This window comes from Papilio polytes, unplaced genomic scaffold (assembly GCF_000836215.1).
Source record: "Papilio polytes unplaced genomic scaffold, Ppol_1.0 DF821400.1, whole genome shotgun sequence".
Taxonomy (NCBI): Eukaryota; Metazoa; Arthropoda; class Insecta; order Lepidoptera; family Papilionidae; genus Papilio; species Papilio polytes.
Window position 1 is genome coordinate 650762 of NW_013527804.1, and position 24023 is coordinate 674784.

Below are 24023 nucleotides of genomic sequence, written 5' to 3' on the forward strand. Positions count from 1 at the left end.
GATCTTTTCCTTGAATTTATTTAAAGTAAGGAGTACATATGTCGTCCGCAAGCCAACTAGGTCAGTGTAATATAATAGAAACACAACAGAGATGTTTGAAGCTATCCTTGGATTGCATTGTTAATATTGACATATGGTTGGGAAAATAGATATAAGGAATTATTGTAGTGTTTTCTTTGTTATTTGCCCCTCCTGACTTCGTGTATGTACATTATTATAGCCTATATTACTAAGGGATAACATTGCATGCATAGCATATATTCTAAAGATGAAGGAATTATTAAATTAATTGCTTTTGCACGCGACTCCGTCCGCGTGGAATTTTAAAACAATAATCAAAAATGGGTAGACTATGCGTTCTTCCAGACTATCCTCTATCTATACCAAATTTCATCGAAATCCGTTCAGCCGTTTAGGCTACAAACTCTAACAGACATCCATCCATTGACGTAACTTAAGGAAGGTTGATGATATCTTGATTTGTTAGAATATTATTTCCGTAGCTTATCGAAATTATTTGACGCCAAATCTCCAAAAATAATTAGAAGTAACTGAAACCCGTGATCCAAATAATAACCAATTAACACTGGCAGTAACAGCTTATGAAAATGTCACGAATTAAGAGAATTACATCGAATGATTGAGAACACGAAAAAAGGATTTATATTTAATACTGGAAGCAAGATGAAACCCTTCTCTTAGAGATTTAAACTCATGTCTATTGATATTTTCAACTAAACACATTTATTTTAAATAAATAAATACCGCGACTTAGCCTGCGTGAAAATTAAAATATGTAGCATATTTTACTAACGGATAACGTAGCTTTTTAATAGTGAAAGATTTCTTAAATCGACCCAGTATTTTTCGAGTTATTTCAATACATACTAAAATACAAATCTTTTATCTTTGTAACAGTTACGTTAAGTTTTAAGTTTTACTTTCATTCTAACCTGTAGCCTAAATGGTTGAAGCAAAGTGCAACTCGATTTGTATTTTTCCCTGTATTATAAAGGGGAAATCTATCAAGCTTATTTTTTTAAAGTACTTCAAAAGGCCAGATTCCCTTGAACACTATTACTAAGTGATTAATTCTATAGTTTTTATGCAATCTATTCACGAGTAACCGTGTAATTGTTTCGCAGCGGATACGCCACCAAATGTTTTATAGAATGCTGATGTAATTAACTTATATACCGTGAAGTCACGGCAACGTAATAGTATTCGAGTTTTAGTACGAATAACCGTGAGTAGCAATTGCTGTATAGTAATAGAGATGGGTGTTGTATACAGGATGATTTGTGAAGTTAGAGGACCTCTATAGCGTTTAAGCGGATTAAAAAAACATTGTTAAAAATCGGGCGACTTTGCGATTAAACGATAACTATTGACGTCCTCTAACTCCACAAAGCTGTTGATCCGTTCGTTAAGAATCACCCTGTATATGTTCTTTTACATGTATCGCAATAGTTAAGGGCATTGGTATCCGATCGCTTGTTAGAATGTTCGAAATCATTTGATTATTGTCTGTACATAAAAATTGGAGTGTCTGTTTGTAATGTCAAAGGAAAAATTCCAGATTTCGGGAAGATGTATTTGCGTTGCTGATAACCAAAATTGCATTTAAAAAATGTTTGCCTGTCTGTCTGTCTGCTGTCTGTCTGTATGTCTGTCCGCAAGCTGCGTTTGTTCCGGGTAATCTCCGAAACGGCTGGGCCGATTTTGACCGGACTTTCACTGAAGGGTAGCTGACATTGACGGGCATATTATAGGCTACTTTTTATCGTAAATATAATGGTACAAAAAATATTAGTTAATTTACAATAAGATAATATTTAGAAAAAACGACTGAATTGTCCGTTTTATTGCAATCTATAGCATTTTTTCCAAGAATGTTATGAATATTACATTTTTGTCAACTGTTTAGATCATTTTTGACGCTTTGTCATACTAATATTACGTATCTACAAAGCGGAATTCGTTGTATGGCACAGGGTTAGAATCATAGTATATACTAACACATAGGATAAGTCTTTCGTTAATTCCACATGCAGTCACGGGTAAAAGCTAGTGATTAAACATTGTAATCAAAAATTATCTTGGTAAGAAATTATTTTAGTAACAAGACAATATCGGAGATATAAAGATCATTAGAGACATGTAAAATGATCGACATACAAGCTTGAGGCAAAACATATTGTTCTTGCTTAAGGAAATGTTGCCATAAAAATAATGTGAATGTTAGTTATAACAATTACAGTTGTTAGTGGAAATAATAAACCAAATAAGTTGTTATTTATGTGGGCAAAAATTGATTGGTTACATTTTAGATGGATTTAGATGAAATCATTCAACGTAATTGGTTTTATAGTTTTTTATCTGACTAATATTATAATAAAATATAATAAAGCGTAAACACACTACTTCGTGGCGTAGGATGTCAGCAATTACAGCTTATTTTTTAATCATTCAGTCTATAATAAAAAGCCCTACACTTACGACTCGCTTAAGACTATACTCGTATATTTTTACGCTATTAAACTTTAGGGGTAAAATTGATCGCAATATGATATTTATTAAAAAAAAATAGTTAAAAAGTTAGATCGATAATACTTTACTTCATGGCACGTCCTTGACCGATGCCATATTTACAAAACAGCTATTGTTATATAGTAGTATAAATGTATTTATGAAAAAAAAACTGTAATTTAAAAAAAAGGAACTCACTAGTGTTATAAGGATTACGGAATAAAAAAAAGAAAAATGAAAGTGTGCAAAAAAGAGTGCGGACCAAGAGTCTGTAGAAGTTGTTAAAACAAACAACTATTGTTATTGCACTTTTATACACCAACGGTCAAAAACTCAACAGTTTAAAGGTTATCAATACGATGAAACCGTTTTGTTTAACACTTACATATTTGTTACGTGATTTTAACATATTTTATCTTTGCAGGTTTTTCATCAGTGATTCCCGGCTACCCTCGGTACACTATGTTCGGTGACAGAAGGCATGGCGTGTACAACCTGCGTATCGTCAACGCGACTTTAGAAGACGACGCGGAATATCAGTGTCAAGTGGGCCCGGCGCAAATGCATAAAGTGATCCGAGCTAATGCTACGCTTAATGTCATATGTAAGTACTTTTATGCAATTTAAATATTCAGTTGTAATTTTGAAAAATAAATTGTGAGAAAAGTTTACTAGGGAATAAAAATAGATGGCGCTGTAATTAAAGATATTTTTTTAAATTAATTATAGCTCTTTCTAATTTGAACTCATACAGATACCTAATGACTTAATATAAAAACTCAAACTAATATATTTAGATCAATAAAAGAAAAAAAAATCGCTTATGCGATTTAATATTTTCTCGGTAAAAATGGGGTTTCTTCGGAAAACATTTCTGACGAAATTAAACACTCAAGTTTAATACGATTCTTTCGTTTTTGTTTTTAATGGATTGGGGAAGATTATGAGAAGACGGAAATGTTTTTACTTTACGAGAAAGTCATGCGACTTCCTTATTTAACTTGGAATTTATTGGTTATGGCTATGAGAAATCTTTGCGATGAGAGAATTTGATTTTTGGATGATATGGCATTTTTTGATGATATTAGCATTGTTAACAGGAAATAAAAGTTATTTAAAAGAGAATTTTAGTGTAACAATACCTATCTGTCCTTATCTCTATGTAGGCTCGTCACAGTAGTCTTTTAATCTCTTCAGCCGTTATTTCTGAATACACTTCATCAATTATATCCTCTTATACACAATCCATACTTTCTTCGGTAGTCCTCTTTCTTTGTAGCCATCCTCGTCGTCTTCGTCACTACCTTTATCATCTCACCTTTCAATACATCTATCTCTTTCTAAGTCTACCTGTATCGGTGTACCTCCAGACTCATAACTGAAGTTCTTCTTCACATAAGCCGATACTTTTCTCCTTATTTCTCTATCATGTTATAATATACTGTTTTCATATCTTATCCTTTTGTTAACAGTTGCATTCCCACCACATTTTCTCTTTTATTTAAGGGTATACTGAATTTGAAGCACGTCCTTACCAATCTCGAAATACGAACTGTGAACCATAAAGTTGCGTGGCCAAATGAAACTCTCCCCGTATTTTACTAAAACGATAAAACTGTATTAACTGTGCAGAAAGACGCGCATAAAGATATAAATTCTCAAACATTATTAACGTCAATCCTACTCCGTGGTCTTTTACGAGATTTTTCCTAAAGGAATATTATTGCCTTCCCGCGGGTTGTAAAGTTCATAGTTCCCATTTGCCTCGTAAATCTAATGGCAATTTACTTATGCGTATCATTAACATAAAAACACGATAGACAATTTCACCTATTAGAGATTGGTTTACTTTGATCATATTTTTTTTTATAACATAAGGTGGCAAACGACCAAGCGGCCACCTGAATCCACCGAAATGGAAAGCGACCGCTGCCCATAGACATCCCCAATTGCAGATGCGTTGCCTACCCTTCATTGACGGAGGAAGAGACGCACACAAAGAGGACATTTTCCCTACCTATGCGTCTCCTCCACCACCAAATCCACTTTTTCTTCCCATCCTCTCCTCTTAAGAAAAGGGTGGAAATGGAAAGGGACTAATATTAAGAATTCAACCTTTAGTTAGAGTAGCCTCAGCTCAGTAAGGAGTAAAAGGTTAGCATAGTATGGGCATGTGTGGAGGAATTGTAACAAGAAGGACGTCAGTTATGATTGTGGTACACCAGTAGACGTAGACTTAGAAAGAGATGGATTGCGTGGATGACATGATCAAGAAGGGAGTGACTGACGGATGATAGAGTTATTTGGAGGACGAAAACCCGGTGCATCCTACAGGATTAGGATAAGGTAGGGTAGATGATGATGACTATCATGTATTTAACATGAAATTTACAGAACTTATTTAGATCATCGCGGAACTTTCTGCCCCGCACAGCCGCGTTGTGGAACGGTCTGTCCTCGGCGGTATTTCCAAACCAACACGACTTAGGGTCCTTTTAGAAGCGAGCCTACAATTTCCCCAAAGGCCGGCAACGCATCTGTAGTTCCTCTGGTGTTGCGGATGTCCATGGGCGTCGTTGACCACCTTGGTGTTCACGCCGCTTGTTTGCCCCCTTTTACTATACAAAAAAAAATCAGAGTTTTCGTTGCTTTGTTTAGTTTATTATTTCTTCTACATCTGAAAGAATTTTGTATTTAAATTGAGATATCTTTTGATTTTCAAATGAAGATTAAAATGAGGTAAATTATGCTATTTAGAAAAAAAGGCTATTTTAAATTAAAAATCTAATCCAGTAGCATTTTATAAAATTCCTACAACGGAATTTTACGTTCGTTACACAAGCCACTTCTAAGCGCAAAGTCTTGTAGCTTGGAAATGAGAAAAGAAGGCGTAAAGATTCTCTTTATATGAAAAGCTTAACCCGTCGGGGGTCAGATGTGACCGGTCGCTGGAGACTCCGGTTTATAGCGCAGTTGAAGGGTTTGGGATGATAGGTTTCTAATAGTGATGTAACTTAAAATTATCGATAAGTGGTTTATGCATCTCATATTAATTAATTATTTTATTTGTTAATATACAAATAATATCATTGTGATTTTATCATTTTTAGGAATTCTGAATATCTATAAGTTTATTGCATTAACTACTTATTCTTTCGTAACATTAAATCGTAATTTAAAATAGCTTTGAGTAAAAATCCTTTTAAAAATCAGTGTTGTTTCCATTTTACTTAATTTATAATTAACGCTATCGATAACAGGCAGAGCGAATTTTATAATAAGGTTTTGTCGTCGATAAAATATCGATATCATTTGATACCATGTCACATCACTAGAGTACGGTTACAATAATACGACGGCGACTATTTTACGACAGCCTTTTATTCAAATTCGCTAGTTCCGACTCCAATAAGCAATAGGGCCTCTATATTTCTTGAACCCTTACATGCATTGCGTTTGGGGTCCTAAGATATATCGTGACCCCTACGAACGTTTGCCCCGTCTTGAGTTCTCATAAGTATAGCAATTTTATTTGCGGAATAAAACGTTACCTTTGCATTTTTAGACCCTCACCCTTTTTTTAATAAATCAAATTTGGTTTAAAAGGTGAAAACAACCTAATATATTCACCCGTGTACATAAAAAGGGTAGACAGAGATTGGGGTCGAAATAGGAACATTTAAAATTTTTCACTTACTTTGCTTATTCTAACCCCATCTATTTTTTTGTAAGTTATAGTTTTTTTAGCTTTATAAAGTTTGTAAGATGAACTTTTACATTTTGGCAAATTAATAACATTTATTATCTATATGTAACACTAGCAGATGCTCGCGACTTCGCCCGCGTGAAATTGCAAAATAATAAAAAATGCAGCCTATGTTACTTACAGATAAATTACCTTTCTAACGGTGAAGGAATTTTTAAAATCGGCCTTGTAGTTTTCAGTTATTTAAATACGTACAAAAATACAAATCTTTCCTCTTTATAATATTAGTATGGATGAAACAAATTTATAATTCGTATATAACGATTTTATTGCGTTCCATGTAACAAAAAAACTATTACTAAACTAAAATACTTTTGTCTGTCTATCCGCAAATAGGCGTTCGTTTCGGTATGTCTTCGGAACGGCTGGACCAATTTTGACTGGAATTTTCTGGAAGATAGAAGTGTGCGTAAATGAGGTTTCTTTTATTCCTCGCCGAAGTCGATAACCAGTTCTAAAACATATGCATTTTTAAATACACTAATTGGTCATATTAGGAAGTTAAAAGGTCCGACCCAATGTTTGAAATGTTTGTTGATTTTTAACACCATCCTTATTTGGGGAATGTCTATCAAATGTTGTAACAGAAGGTAGTCTTGAGTTTTTTAATGCGGGCACACCTTTGTCTAAACCAGTGATTCTCAACCACTGTGAAGCGGTACAGTGGGACGCCAAATTTCAAAAGTGTGCCGTCAAATTTTGCATATTTTTGTCATAAACTATTTGTGCAGTGTGTTGTAGTAAGTAAATAATTTTTAACTTTTTCTTTGTGTGCCGCCAAATTTTGAAATCGTTAAATATGTACCACGACAAAAAAAAAGGTTGAGAATCTCTGGTCTAAACTATGGTGCAACTGTTGTGCGATTGTCGATTGTTTCGCAGCCAATTCAACCGTTTACTTATAGGAATCAAAGCGCGACTAAACAGTTATGAGATAGTTGAGTCAGAAGCGAGCTCTTAATATGAACGAGTTGGAATCACTACAGTAGTTTCGGAGTCCATTTAGTGCAAACAATAAAACTTCCCTATTATATATTAAGCGCAGATTATATAATACAATGCATTCAGTTGTCTTTGAAAATCTTAACCAGTGTCATTCGAAGTGTGCCAAATGTGAAAATAAGGACATGCCCGTCTTGTTCCATAAAAGTCTAGAACAATAGTCTTGTAGAAATCGGACATAAAACGGGAACGAAAATATTCAAAGTTCCTACGGGACTTTTGTTTTCAATGCTCAGACGCGATTCTCACGACAAAAGTTTGTGTTAACTTTCGTGTTGGGAATCCAGCAATACAGCTTGGCTTGAATTTTTACAATAACATATTCCTTGTTGCAAAAGAACTGCAAAGACTGGCTGTCGCACGCGACTCCGTTTGAACGGAAATGGCAAATTCAAAGTGTCATTTTTTAAAGAAATGTTTTATCCGGTTTTAGACGTGGGATCGAATCATTTTGACTGCGATTATTACGTCAATTGGTACACCTACTTCATAATTTATTTGTAGTGTTTATGATTACTGAGGTGCCCAAAATGTTATTTCGTGTACCATTTACGGCACGCGTGCCAACCACCTCTGGTTTTTATGTTCTTCCAGATTTTGGTTTGCATCTATGTCATATTTGGAGTATTCAATGCGCTGCATTTATCTCAAGTTTTCTTCTAATTAGATAAATGTAATTAACTCCTACAGAAACCAGAGAAATGTATAACATACGTAATAACATTGTAAAGATATTTTTTTATCTTGTTATAGTGAAATAATTAAATTAAAAACTAGAAAGAATCTAATAAGATTTATATTATTTATTTTCAGTATTTTTACTTATGTTAACGAATATCAATTCAACTAGCTTTTGTCCGCGACTTCTTATGAAAGTAAAAAAAAACATAGTATCTGTGTTTCAAGACTCTGTTTCATAACTGTCACTTTCAACAAGATACGTTAATTCCTTCTGGAAATAGTAACAACAGTTAGTTATAACATTGATAAGATTAGTAACCCTAATATGTATATGTTTATAATCATCATCATCATCACCATAATCACCACCATCACCATCACCATCATCACCATCATCATCATCCTTATCCTAATCACGTAGGGTCGTTGCAACAGGTTTTTGTCCAAATAACTATCACACGTCATTCAGTCATCACTCCCTTCATGATTATATCACCTTCCACGCAATCCATCCATCTTATTCTAGGTCTACGTCTACCGGTGTACCACACTCATAACTAACGTTCTCCTGGTTACATGCGATTCATCCCTCCTCATAACATACCCCCCATGCTAACCTTTTATTCCTTACTACCACTGGGGCTACTCTCAAAGTTCTATCATCATGATTGCAACTAAATAATAAAAAAAATCGCTGTACATTCTCAAAGTTTTAACAGCGGTTTCTGTTTCCTGATTTTATATGACTTGTTAAGTAGTTAGTTTTATAGCATCTCTGCATATTGCGTCGGTTTTGTTTACATGTAGGAAACTTTGGTATACATTGTACTTTGTATAATGCTTGAATTGTTTGAAATATGTTACACTAGCTGTTCCCGCGCGACTTCTTCCGCATGAAATTGTAAATACTTTATTTCATTGTGTATATTTGTCAAATTCTCAATTGCAAATGTCAAAATACCAATTACTTTACTATGGCAACCTTGTTTCTTGATGTTGGCAGCTCGTATCGTATGATTTCTTTCCCACATTAGGGTTTTTATTCAAAATATTTACCGCCTAAGTTTAATGGCGTGAAAATATGTAGTCTAAAGAGTGACGTACCTAAGTGTAGGGCTTTTTATGACAAAAATAATTATTCAAAAATATGCTGTGATTGCTGACATCTTAGGCAACAAAGTGTGTGTTTACGCTTTATTATAATAGTATAGATAAACAAATGACTGTAGTATTTTTGATGAATATTGAATTGTTAAATGTAGTTGAGAAACCGGTCATAAATGGTATAATTCGTTTTAAAAAGGTGTGTTTAACCCATATTTTCATATCAAGAAACATAATTATTAGAAACCAGCTGAATGTAGCTTTTTAATGATGAAAGAATTTTTAAAATCGGCCCAGTCATTTCAATACATACAAAAATACAAAAATTTATACCCTTTCCTCTCTATAATATTAAATATATATGAAAATTTAAAAAAAGTGCTTCTTATTCTTCTTTATTTTCAAACTTTAACCTAGGGATTTGTATAAAAAATTTAAAAGGGTTTAGTCGAAAAATATACCTTTCCCGTTTTCCCATAGCGTTTGCAAATTTTATTTGCCAGACTGCGTCGTGTGCGAGCGAGATAGCGCCAGAGAGCGACAATGCAGAAGCTGTTAAAGTTCATTGTTATTGGGTAATCCAGAATTAAGACCATAATACTGACGCATTGAAAATACGTGACCTAGTAACTGTAGGGTGGGGACACACTGGGATAAATCTTTTTATTAGCTGTTGCTTGCAACTTCCTCCGCGTGGAATAAAATATAGCCTATGTTACTTGATAATATAGCTTTTTAATGGTGAAAGAATTTTTGAAATACACCCAGTAGTTTTTGAGTTATTTCAATACATACAAAATACTCCTTATAAAATTATAGACTAGTTTTTGTCCGCGATTACGTCCGTAAAAATAATATAAACAGAGTCTATGTTAGTCACTGACAACGTAGCTTTTTAATAGTGAAAGAATTTGAAATCGGCCTAATAGTTTTTTCATTACAATCAAACAAACTTTTCCTCTTTTAAATATTAGTGTAATGATATTTTATAACAATTTAAGACCATCGATAGCTCATTAATTCCACGTTCTTAAAGCGAGAGAATACATCGTGATGATTGCATCTGCGAAAAAATACAAAGATATGTGTGAAGTCAACCCGCTGCAGTGTTGACTATGTCACACTAGCTTAGGATTCCAAACCCTTCAGTGGGGACGTAGAGTGACATGATTATTGTTAAAAATATGTAGATGACTTACTTCGTTTCAACTAATTACTTATTTCCGAACATAGAATTGTTAATTGGTCTTCAGCCGTTTTAGTAGATTTAGTACAATCAAGCTGTAATCAGAGTTTTTTTATTTATCTGTTTACTAGCTGTTCCCATGCGATTTCATCCACATAAAATTATGAAAATTTTATTTTATTGTTTACATGTGTCAAATTATCAATAGCAAATGTCAAAATGACATGACAATAAACCTTGGCAATCTTGCTTTCTCGATGTTGGCTGCAATTTATGGTCTCCTTCTCACATTAGGATTTTATCCAAAATATTTACCCTCTAAGTTCAATGGCATGAAAATCTATAGCCTAAAGCGTGACGTAAGTGTAGGGCTTTTTATTAAAAAAAGAATTATTCAAAAATATGATGCAATTGCTGACATCTTAGGCAACAAAGAAGTGTGTGTTTACGCTTTATTATAATAGTACAGATATTCATTTTTAATAATTATAATTCTCAAACCGTCACCGTAAAATTATTCTCAAGTTGTCAAAAGGTTTTGATCGTTCGAAAATACAAACCATAGACACGTAAAAGGCTTTTATTTTTAAAGATAAAACTTTAACAAAACGTAGCGATCCGAAAGTTCGAGGAAACGGGGCTTAAAGGAGTCAGCTTGGCTGAACGCAGATGTAAAGTTTTGTTGGAAGCGTCAATCTTTTGTGTTTTGTTTTTTTCTTACTCTCAAGAGGGCTATATTTTATTAAAGTTCTAACTTCGACATATTCAGAATTTTAAATATATCAATTTTTAATCAATATTTTATTCTACACACTAGCTGTTGCTCGCGACTTTCCTCGCGTTACATTTCTAATAGTGAAATAATTAAAACGGTCCGGTAGTTTGCGCGTAAATCAAAATACATACAAAAAAAATCTTTCACATGAATATTTTAAATGTATTTATTTGTATGTAATATGTAATATATTTTTTACTACGTATTTTCAATACTGCTTAATAATTCTCGATGAAATTACAGATGTAGAACATAGTCCAGAAGAACATACATATATGTATGCTATTAAGTTTTTTATTATTTCGATCAGACAAAGTCACGGGATAAACCTAGTTAACATTTTTTCGTATTATACTAAACGTCGATAAGGAGTAAAAGGTTAGAGTGGTATGGGCATGTTATGAGAAGGAATGAATCGCATGTGACAAGAAGTATGTTAGTTATGAATGTGGAGGGGTACATCGGTAGAGGTAGACGTAGAAAGAGATGGATGGATTGCGTGAAAGGTGACATGATCAAGAAGGGAGTGATGACTGAGATGACGGATGATAGAATGCTTTGGAGGACGAAAACCCGGTGCGCCGACCCTACGGGAGTAGGATAAGGCAAGGGAGATGATGATGACTAAACGTCGATTATCGGATTCGAAACGAAAGCGCTATTGCTTCTCTTTCATTCTTTTTATAAAAAAAAACGATACGACAATGAAAATCATTTCACAACTTCACCTATTTGTAGTACCTTATTCCATTTATAGATGTCGCTAAGTGTACTTTAAAGTGTAAATTTGTTTCACTTTAAACATAAGTGGTAACTTGAAGCGGACTGTCAACCAATCTATAATACCATTGATGGTCATGGAATTCTCGTATATCAAATTGGTACTAAATAATAAGAAAAATAACTTGAGTTAGTAACTTAAACGACTATAAACACTAGCTCGTGTTCCTATACACTGAGAGCTGTTGCTCACGACTTCGTGTACGTGAAATTTGAATATAGCCTTACTCAGCGATAATGTAGCTTTCTAACGGTCAAAGAATTTTTAAAATTGGCCCATTAGTTTTTGAGTTATCCCAATATATAGTATTGGGCCTATTATGTTTATGTTGACAGATTTAAACCGATCATTTATATAAAAAACATTGTAATATTTCATCTATAGTGTATTTCAATATATATTAAAACTAAATTGTTCGCGCGGGAGACACTGGCAACACTTGCATACGTCAGAACCAAAAAATAACGGCAACAAAGTGATCTTACAACGCGCATACTTCTCTTGTATTATAAACTCTGTTATATTGCCCAATAAACTATTTAAACCAAACATAACAAGCGATTAAAACTCTCAAATGAACCCTCAGCACAAGCTCCTTTGATTCGGAACTTATAAACTAATTCAATTACTCCGTCGACGTCACTCCGCTACATACAGACTGACATGAATTTAATGTAACGGACATTAGACTTATTAAAATTATTTTTTTTTGTTTACATTTGACAAATTATCAATCTATCCTGTTATAATAAAGTGTAAACACAAATTTCTTTGTTGCCTAAGATGTCAGCAATTACAGCATATTTTTGAATAATTCTTTCTTTAATAAAAAGCCCTACACTTACGACATGCTTTAGGCTATATATTTTTACACCATTAAGCTTAGGGAGTAAATGTTTTGGATAAAACCCCTAATGTGGGAAAGAGACCATAAGTTGCTGCCAACATCAAGGAAGCAAGATTGCCTAGGTTTATCATGTTATATCCTTTTTACTTTTGACGATGATAATTTGTCCAATGTAAAGAATAAAAGAAAATTTTCCTAATTTTATGCGGATGAAGCCGCACGGGAACATCTAGTTTACAATAAACATTTAATTTACATTGATTTATTAGCGTTAATAAATTTCTATTACACATTTATTGGGGAATTAATATTAAGTTTCAGAGTAGGCGAGGCTAGTAATTAAACTTCGAATACCTCAAAGTTGTAAACTTCCACTATTCCTATTTAAAACAAACTATAACCAATTAATTCAGTTTAACAAGCGGCCGAGAGGTGAGCGGTTACTTTGAAGTGAAATTTAATTTTTCACTCGTCCAAACTCCCTCGGAGATCGTTTAAACCAGAGTTCCCTAAACTTGTGTCGTTGACCCCTTGGTATGTTTTGCCGTTGGGTAGACCCCCTACTTACCTGATTTGGATTTCCTGTAAATTTCTAACTGTAGTAAAGTGCTAAATTTGTAAACTAAACGATTAACGTATTTAGATGAAATTTGGTATATATGTACAGGATAGTCTAGAAGAAAACTTAGGATACTTTTTTTCTAATTCCACGCGGGCGGAGTTGCGGGCGAAAGCTAGTATTCACAATAGACTAACAATCAGTGTAACTATTGGTAGTGCAAAATAAAATACAAAAGATACACATAAACAAATCAACGCGTAGACCGAGTAATAATGAAAACAACGTAGTAAATTCAACATAATGTACCGAGCGTGTTACAATAGAAAGAAAATATATGACGTGATACCAACATCATAAAAAAAAATAGAAAACGTGTCACACAAAGTAAAAGAAAATCCGACAGGATTGTTAATTAGTATAAGACAAATATAAATCAAACTAACTTTTGTCAGCGACTCCGTCCGCGTAAAATAAAAAAAAAGTATGTAGCCTATGTGTTCTACCAATGTTCTACATCTATGCCAAATTTTACCGAAATCCGTTCAGTTGTTTAGGCTACAAAGTCTAACAAACATCCATCCATCTAAACTTTCGCATTTTTAGTAGAATAAAGTTTAGATTAATATTAGTTACTACATATCCATAACTGTAAACATAGTCTGCAAGAACACACAGTTACTTAAGTTTTATATAATAATATTATAAAGAGGGAAGATTTGCATTTTTGTACGTATTAAAATAACTCAAAAACTACTGGGCAGATATTAAAAATTCTTTCACCGCTAGAAAGGTAATCTGTGAATAACATAGCCTATTTTTTATTTATTAATTTTTAAATTCACGCAGGCGAAGTCGCGAGCGTTTGCTAGTAAAAAATAAATTAGTTGAACATGTTAAACTAGTAAAGGTTTATAAATTTAAAAAGCTTTCGTAATTATAATCTATAATTAAATAAAATAACTTACTAATAAAATCACGTTATATACATTACAAAAATATATTTCTACAGAACGCTTATCATTTGTGGTCCGCCCTATACATTGTACTTATTTTTTCTGTCTCATAGTGGCATATCGCCTTAAGTCAACAAGATACGGTGGGTCGTTCTACAAATTTATTAGGCTATTGTGGTTGCTTTTTAGGCGGGAATCCGACAATAGATTGCTCTATTCAGAATAATAAAAATAATGACAACTTACAGATTTATATGCGTTATTATTACGTATGTTGTATAAATCTGCTTATCTATACTTATATAATAAAGCGTGAACGCATACTTTGTGGCGTAGGATATCAGCAAAGTATGTGTTTGAATCACAGTGGTAGTGCCCGCTTTAACATCTTAGCACGAATAGGCCGGCACGCCCGGTGTAATACCACGACCACACAGAAGACAGGCGTGAAATGGAAACAATTCCGTGTTTCGTCTGATGAGTGTGGTGCCGGAGGCCTAATTTAAGTCGCTTTCTCTTTACCACCCTTTTCTTATAAGGAGAGGATGGGAAGGGGAAGTGGATTTGACGAAAGAGGAGATACATAGGAGGGGGAAATATCCTCTTTATGTGTGTCTCCTCCTCTGTCGGATAAGGGTAGGCAACGCATATGCAATTGCGGATGTCTATGGGTAGCGGTCGCTTCCCCATTTTGGCGTTTTCAGGTGGCCAATGCTCGTTTGCCACCTTATGTGATAAAGAAAAAAAAAAACCCTATGTTATAAAGAATCATTCTTATTTTAATATAAAGCCCTACATTCACAACATGCTATAGGCTATATACCTTCACGCTATAAAATTTAAGGGTGAATCAATTGGTTAACCTGAAACTTGTCACTAAAGGCCGCGCGAAAAACCAGCGCTGCCTTTAGTGACAAGCTGGAGGCCGCTTCAGCTGAGCCTTCTTCTTTTGGCCAAGATTTTTTTTTTTAAATTTCAGTAATACGGTTTGTAGGTTGTGTTCTTTTTTATAATTTTTTTTTGGTAAGTTAATAGTTTTTTATTTTTAAAATGATCTGTGTTCTTTTGTTGTCATAAAATATGTTTTATATGTTTCGCGTGTCTCTAAAGTAAGTGATAATGATATAAGAATAAATAGGTCATTTATTCAAGCATTTTTTAGATTCCATTGAAATTCCTTTAACTTATATAAAACCTGTTTATACCTACGAAATGTAGTACCGGCTTAAAGGGAATATTAATATTCCTCGACATTACATTCCAGTGCTTGATTTGAATGTTGTCAACAATTTGACACTGGAAATGTACAGTCATGCACGAAATATACAATCTTAACTTTATCTATAGTAACTACTAGATATTGCTCGCGATTTGGTCCGCGTGATATTAAAAAAAGTAGCCTATGTTACTCACAGATAAATTACCTTTCTAACGGTGAAATAATTTTCATAATCGGCCCAGTAGTTTTTGAGTTATTTCAATACATACAAAAAGACAAAATACTAATCTTTCCTCTATAATATCTGTAGTAACTAGCTTCAAAAAAAAAAAGATAGTTTAACAAAAATTTTCATGGCGAAAATATTGAACTAAGTTCCAGAACATCTTAATAGCAGAAATAAATTAACAACAGTGATAAATTGCTTTCTGGTATAGTGTACATCTTGCCAAAGTCTAAAGATAGTCTATGGGCCATTCGATGACTTTGTAATCGGTTTTAGTATATGTAAATGCATACGATTGTATTCTATTTACCGGTAAGTCAATATATATCAATTAGTAACATAAATACAAAATGTATATGATTGTAACATTGTACTTGTCAGTGCGAATGTACCCGTAGCCGGGCTCCGCATCCCCGGGGATGACCCAGCTCGTATCTTAAGCAACATTTATCTTACTCGTTTTGATGCAATGCGAGACGTTTCATATTTTGATATAAACATATTATATCCTCAATATTCTGGTACGATATACTAGCTTTTTTTTATAATACGAGGTGGCAAACGAGCAAGCGGCCTGAATCCACCGAAATGGAAAGCGACCGCTGCCCATAAACATCCGCTATTGTAGATGCGTTGCCTACCCTAATTGATGGAGGAGGAGACGCACATAAAGAGGACATTTCCCCTTAATATGCATCTCCTTCAGCTTCCGCCCGCAACTCCGGCCACGTGGTAATGAAAACAAAAGAAAGTATATGTGTTCTTTCAGACTGTCCCCTACATGTGTGCCAAATTTCAACCAGATCCGTTCAGCAGTTTAGGCTACAACTCTAACAAACATCCATCCATCGAAACTTTTTACAACAGAGAAAACAGTCATACTTATATTATAAAAGCGAAAGTTTACAGCGAAAGTACAGTGGTAGTTCCCGCTTTAACATCTCAGCACTGCAGGGCCGGCACGCCCGGTGTAATACCACGACCACACAGAAAACAGTCGTGTAATGGAAGTAATTCCGTGTTTCGTCTGATGAGTGTGGTGCCGGAGGCCTAATTTAAGTCCCTTTCTCTTTACCACCCTTTTCTTATAAGAAGAGGATGGGAAGAGGAAGTGGATTTGACGGTGGAGGAGATGCATAGGAAGGGGAAATAACCTCTTTATGTGCGTCTCCTCCTCCGTCGTATAAGGGTAGGCAACGCATCTACAATTGCGGATGTCTATGGGCAGCGGTCGCTTCACCATTTTGGCGGTTATAGCTGGCCGCTTGCTCGTTTGCCACCTTATGTTATAAAATAAAAAAAAAGTTTAAATGGATTGATCTTTGATAGAGTTTACGGCCTAAACCGCTGAAATCGATGAAATTAGGCATAGATGTAGAAAATAGTCTAGGAAAAGAGGCTTTTTTAATTCCACACGGATAGACTCACGGGCAAAAGCTAGTATTAATGCTAAATTATTAATCGCAGTAATAATATCCAATTTTATTCTTTGTAAAATTCCACCTAACCTAACAAGAACATAAACTCTTTTGTTCTAACAAATAAGATTTTTTTTAATGCCAACCCGTCTTTTAAAGAGTTAAATTTTGCAACGTTGGAAAATACAGGACTCGGATGCATTAAGTTGTCTCTTCCAGATTTCCCAGTAGGTTGCCCTGACACTGTCTTAAACTCTGGAATAGGAAACGAGTAACTGTGCTTTGTTTTTCTCCAACCAAAGTGGATTCCGCCTTCATTTATCAATGCTATCGCTATTAGAGTCGAATCTACGCTTTATTTATCTATGTTTTAACGTTGACGGATTTATACGTTTGAAATTCCTTACATATATTGCTTGGACTGTTTTATTCGTTTTCATGTATAATCTAAAGTATTGTATTGTTGTATTATTTTCATGTGTGTTACTATATTCAAATTCTTTCGCGGAGTATTTAAGTTCAAAATATCTTATTGTTGGATATTTCGTCACAAATGACTTCCTTTCAAATATAGACTTGTAAATTACTTTAAAACACGAACTATACTCCAATGCGACTACGCAAATATAACTTTCCGGTGACGACTAGTAACACACTGAGCTTGTTGGCGATTGAACGCCAAGACTGCGACTGACCCCAGCCACTGCTTGCCATGTATTTTATAGAACTACCTCCCATTATTCCGTTACCGAATATTTTCCTAACAATATTATTGTTTTAAAAAAAGATAAATGTATTGATAAATAACTTTTGAGAATACAGAATATACAGTTAAAAAGGTAACATTATCGACATAATAATTGTCATCATGTGAATAAAAACATAAAGTTACCAAGTTATTTATTATAAATAAGATAACACAAAAACAACCGAGACATAAACTTGGTTACATTTTCATAAAACATCATAGAATTTTAGATTCATATTATCTCCGTGTTTCAAGGCAATTCATTATATATTTATAGTGTAGGGAATATGAAATATTTGATATTACCTGCCAAAATATACTCGCTTTTTCTTAAGCCTCAAAACAATCTGTATGAAAAACTTTTACGAAATGTGACATCAAAGAAAACATTTTCATACCGAGATCAATCGTATTTGTGACAGGTTTTTTAATGTATTTTTACATTTTCACTTCTTAAACAATTTTATACTAACTGTTGCTCCCGCCTTCTAATTTTCACTCTTTTGTTTAATTAAAACAACAATGGGAATTAATTAAATAAAAACATAAGACTATCGCACGGAAAACATAAATTTTAATGAACTATTAACTTATCTATGTTCTAAATATCTTTTTTTTTTATACAAAAAGGTGGCAAACGAACAAGCGGCCACATAAATCCGCCAACATGACGAAGCGACCGCTGCCCATAAACATCCGCAATTGCAGATGCGTTGCCTACCCTAAATTGACGGAGGAAGAGACGCACATAAAGAGAATATTTCCCCTTCCTGTGCGTCTCCTCCACCGTCAAATCCACTTTCCCATCCTTCCCTTATAAGAAAAAGGTGGGACGGGAAAGGGACTAAAATTGGGCCTCCGGCACTCATCAGACGAAACGCGGAATTGCGTCCACTTCACGCCTATCTTCTGTGTGGTCGTGGTATTACACCAGGCAAGCCGACCCATTCGTGCGAAGATGTTAAAGCGGGCTCTACCACTGTTAAAATATCTCCATTTATCTGGAGTTACATAGAAACAAACATCCATACATAAACAATTAAGTACAATAAAACAATTGTATTTCAAATCAATTTGTTAATTTTATTTAATACCCGGTTTACATTATTCCAGTCCAGTGAGGGAAATCAGCGCTCTGTGCGATCTCCAGTGTTTAATTTAATCGCTGGACTGGAATAATGTAAACTAGGCATGAACGAAATAAATTCAAGATATTTTTCAATAGTAAGTAATGACGTAAAACTATATTACGGACAATAAATTTATAGTCTATCTACCGTTGAAGATATTACATAAAGAATCAATTTTAAATTATATAACGAAATTATACCGAACGATATTAAATATGATACGATATAAATTTAAACGTTATTAAATATTAAAATTTGATTTCAATGTAATTTCGTTTTATCAAACTAGATTCGAAAGTCATTATAAAATGTTTCTATCTCGTTCTTTCACGTACGAAATCTTGTCCAAAAAGAGAGATAGCAGCATGTTCATATACTTGTATTATTTCTTTAAAAATTATTTGAATTTCTAGAAATATTTAAAGCCATACAAAACGCTTTGAGAATAATATTACTTGGGAATGAGAAATGAAAATTTCTTGGCCTTAGGGTGCTATCATTTATTTCGTAACCTTTTCAAACAACTTGACTCAAGGGATTATAAGGACTGGAATAGGCAGCGCCAAAGATAACTTAAAACATTGATGTCGACAGCCCATATGAGTGTAGTCATAACCCACAAAATTATACTTTTCAAAGGCATTTATTTTGCAAAAAAAATTATTGAAAAATTACTTCATGTGATTCAATAATTTTGGTAATATCTATGTTATAAAATAGAATTTTAGGGCGTCGCGATGGGGGAATAGTGAGTCAGCTGCCCCCTCCCCTTAGAAAATCTAAAAATATGAAAATTACTCCCAATAAGACAATATTAAAGATGCCCCTTGACCTTGTCTAGGTCATCGGCTAACAACGCCCGTGTTTTTTTTTTAATTTAAGACTTTCTATTATAAAATCACGGTTTTTTAAATAAGTGTTAATTTTACGAATAAAAAGGTCTAAAAAAGATATATTTTCCAGTTATGACCTTTTGCATTGGAGCCGTTGACAAACGAGATAGATATTATAAAGTCTCAGACTGTTATGAATGAAGTCTTTGTATTGTGCTCTATTCTCCCATGAGATCCGTTAGACATCTTACTAGGTTGTTGACCTTTCGTTTGATTCGATTGATAACTAGCTGTTGCCCGCGACTTCGTCCACACAATATTAAGATAACATAGTAGCCTATAATATGCCCGTCTATGTCAGTTACCTTTCAGTGAAAGTTCGGTCGAAATCGGCTCAGCCGTTTCGCAGATTACGCGGAACAAACGGGGCTTGCGGACAGACAGATAGACAAAACATTTTTAAATGCGGTTTTCGTTATTAGAAACGCAAATATATAATTTTCCCGAAATCGGGAATTTTTATTTTAATATTACGAACAGACACTCCAATTTTATTATATGTATAGACGTACAATTAGTAAATGACGAATAAAAATTGATAATTTAAAATAGATAATAAAAAATTAGAATTGTTTGGTTTTTAAAACTAGATGGCGTTATTATAAATTTTAATTTAAAATGTAAACAAAATACGACGCATTATCATATAAAAATGTAAATTATTAGATTAATTAGCACAGCTTAATGGTAATTTAAATTCAATTAAACTTTCAGTTAGTTGAAGATTAAAAGATTACAAATAAATCGATCTATATTCCCGAAGGTTTTAAAAAAGTATTTATTGGGGGTAGATTTAAAACTGTCTCCGACAGATGTCAGTGTAATTAAGAATGCGAATCAACAAATTGGAAACCAGATTAATTCAATTTTCACTACAGTTCATTCGAATCGAAACTCAATTCGAGTTTTTTGATGTCTGCAATATTTATTCGGAAAAGAGTTTAAAAACAAAATAACGTCAAACCGTCTGGGTTTTTAGAAATGTGACTTCAATCTTAATATTATTACTATCTTTTTATATTTTTATAAGATTTAAAAATATCTAAATACTTCTAGTTATGTCGCTTATCATACTAATATTATAAATGCTGAAGATGGATGTTTGTTAGAGTTTGTAGCCTAAACTACTGAACGAATCTTGATGAAACTTGGCATAAATGTAGATGATAGTCTGGAAAATCACATAGACTACTTACTTTTTTTTAATTCTACGAGGACGGAGTCGCGGGCGAAAGCTAGTTATTATAGAAAGTTGATTTGAGAATGGTTTATGGAAAATATTTAATAGCACCACAAATTTATAAATATCTTCTAATGTAGGTTTCTAATTATTTTAACATTAGTACAAACTCATTTTCTTACAATTTTTTTACTTTTCCAAAGGTATTAGAATCGTGCCACACCACCGTACACGTGTACAATTCGGTCGTGTGGCACGACTCTAATTGTAATGAATGTCTCTAACTTGAACAAGTTTAGTTAGTATGAATCCAAAAATCAAACACAAAAACGGGACCAACATGCAAGCATTACCTTTCGAATAAAAAAAGAATTATCAAAATCGGTCCACTAGCGGCGGAGATATGCCGTAACACAAAAAAAAAACAAACTTACAGACGAATTGAGGACCTCCTTTTGGGAAGTCGGTCAAAACTATGAAATTGTTCCCTCATATAAAGTAAAGTAACGTTTTTCTTATTTCGAATGCAACCAAAATGGTCGTATCCTTAGTATTAGTAAAAAGTTATTTTTTGAATTGTGACCGCACCATAACTAGGTACTGCGTAAAACAATTTAGGCAACAATAAAGATAATTTATAGTTCAATATCGTTGTATAACAGCTACAAATTGCACTACAGATAGTTCTTGTAGTTTTATCAGGAACGTTCGGAGGCATAACTTTGTCGTTCTTTAAATGTAACGCGTTTTATGTCGACTCTAGAAATTTCTGGAACAATTTAATGCGATTGTAAAATGCGATAAAAAAGCATTTATAGATACAAAAGAATGCATATTTCTGTTAAACGATATTTAATTTTTAAATTAGGATTTTAGATATAAATTTTAAAGCAAAAATATGAGAGAAAAAATATGACGCAATAAAATGCACGAATATAATGAAGACAAGAAGCTAATAAGATGAATATTGTGAATATCGGAAAGGATTTAAAATAAAATTAAATACATAATGTATATATGCATATGTTTACTATATTAAAAACAATATAGCATCAGTTACAAAAGTAACTTGCACAATTCTGTTTTCAATGCACTGGGTTATCTAACAAGCATTTGGAATTTTAACCGTTGGCTCAGACTAAATAAGAAACAAGAAATCTTTTTCTGAGGCGACACGACCGAGATAAACCTAATGTTCCTGAGTGCCCCCTCTACAGTAAATCCCTTGAGGTGGGGGTTCAGGGGGAGGCTCAAATTGAACAATCATAGCTTTACTTAGCCAAGTGTGACTTGGATCTGGTATAACATTGCTTCCTTTCTTTAGTTTATACTGTTCTAATGCACTTGTTTTCAAGGTTAGTATAAGTTACTTGAATGAATGTTTACATAGAAATACAGTTTATTCTCTTACAGCCTAACAAATAAAGTTAAACTTAGGAATAAACTGAGTATAAGCAAATATTAGTACTTTGTTTATTATTCCTAAGTTTACTTTATACCGCGTTTATTTGTAAGTCTGTTAGTGATTCTGAATCTTTAGTAGTAACTAGCTGTTCCAGTGCGACTTCATCCGCATATTTTGAAAAATTTATTTTATTGTTTACCTTTGTCAAATTATCAATTACAAATGTCAAAATGATATGACATGATGACAACCTTGCTTCCTTGATGTTGGCAGCAACTTGTGGTCTCTTTTCCACTTTAGGGATTATGTCCAAAATGTTTACCCCTTAAGTTTAATGGCGTTAAAATATATAGTCTAAAGCGTGAAGCAAGTGTAGGGCTTTTCATTAAAAAAGAATTATTAAAATATATGCTGTAATTGCTGACATCTTAGTCAACAAAGAAGTGTGTGTTAACGCTTTATTATAATAGTGTAGATAGTATGAGTTTTCCTTATTCTTAAATTTTAAATAAGTAAATGCTTTATTGTTTTATATTAATTAAGTTACAGCCTTGGTCTTAAATTAAAAATGACTCTTTTGTATTTTTCAAATGTCGAATTTACAAATTTGGAATTTTCCTTTCGAAAAATAAGATAGTCCGTTCCGCTATTTAGAAAAATGATTGTCTGACTATTCCATCAAAATTAGGTACATCAGTATAATATTTAACATGTAATGTAACCAATGTATAGATACACCCGCTCTCCAGGTCCCTGACTTAAATTGTGTTAGGGGAACAAGAGAGAGGCATGTAGCCATAAAAAAAAATGTAACCAATGTTTAAAGTATTTTTGTGTCGGTACACTAACAGAAACAAGGAAAACTACTTAAATTACTTGACAAACATGAACACATAACGATGACTCGGAGCTACTGTAAGTAAACTAATTGTCTTTTTATAACAAATATAGAATAAGCGACATCTATTGACAAGATTTTAAACAATTTGTTTAAACATTTGCCAGAAAGTAATTCAAACTTTCACATAAATTTCTCTAACATCAAAACACAAAAGAATGCATTTCCCTTAACATGTTTAACTTTTACTAAATTACTTTAAACTTACGAGTAAACTGGGGAGAAAATTTACACAACTTTAAGATCCCCCTTTAAGAACCCCCCCCCCATTCCGTTTCTTCCAGTGCTCGAACGACACGTGAATAATAACGCATTCTGTAAAACAAAGTTTACTTACAAAGGAACTGAGAACTGTTTGCTCTTCAAACACTATACTTGACCAACGACTTTCATAACGAAATCTAATTATTTATGAGCTAATACTCATGCCAGTCGCTGGAACACTTGAATGAGAGTTACAGGCTTTTTTAATAATAAGATAGCTCATGAGCAAACAGTCACCTGAATTTACCGTAATAGCAAAACCGCTGCCCAGAGATTTAGCAAAAGCAGATGCGTAACCTATCTTTGATCGACGGAGAAGGGGACGCACAGAAATACAAATATCCTCTTCTCTGCGTCACCACCGTCGCACTTAGAGGCCTCGATCTGTCAGCTGGCCATGACAGGCCACGCTCCCATAACAATAGCTTCAGTTTACCTTCCTTGTAGAATAAGCGC

General features: G+C 33.6%; 1 protein-coding gene across 1 annotated transcript in view; it reads left to right on the forward strand.

The window, feature by feature from the left end:
* The window catches only part of LOC106108688 (nephrin), a 196369-nt gene that overhangs the window by 21146 nt on the left and 151200 nt on the right, over positions 1-24023 (forward strand). The window contains exon 4 of the mRNA XM_013289946.1: positions 2954-3133. Coding sequence (XP_013145400.1) covers positions 2954-3133 — 180 coding nt within the window. The remainder of the gene's footprint in view (positions 1-2953; positions 3134-24023) is intronic.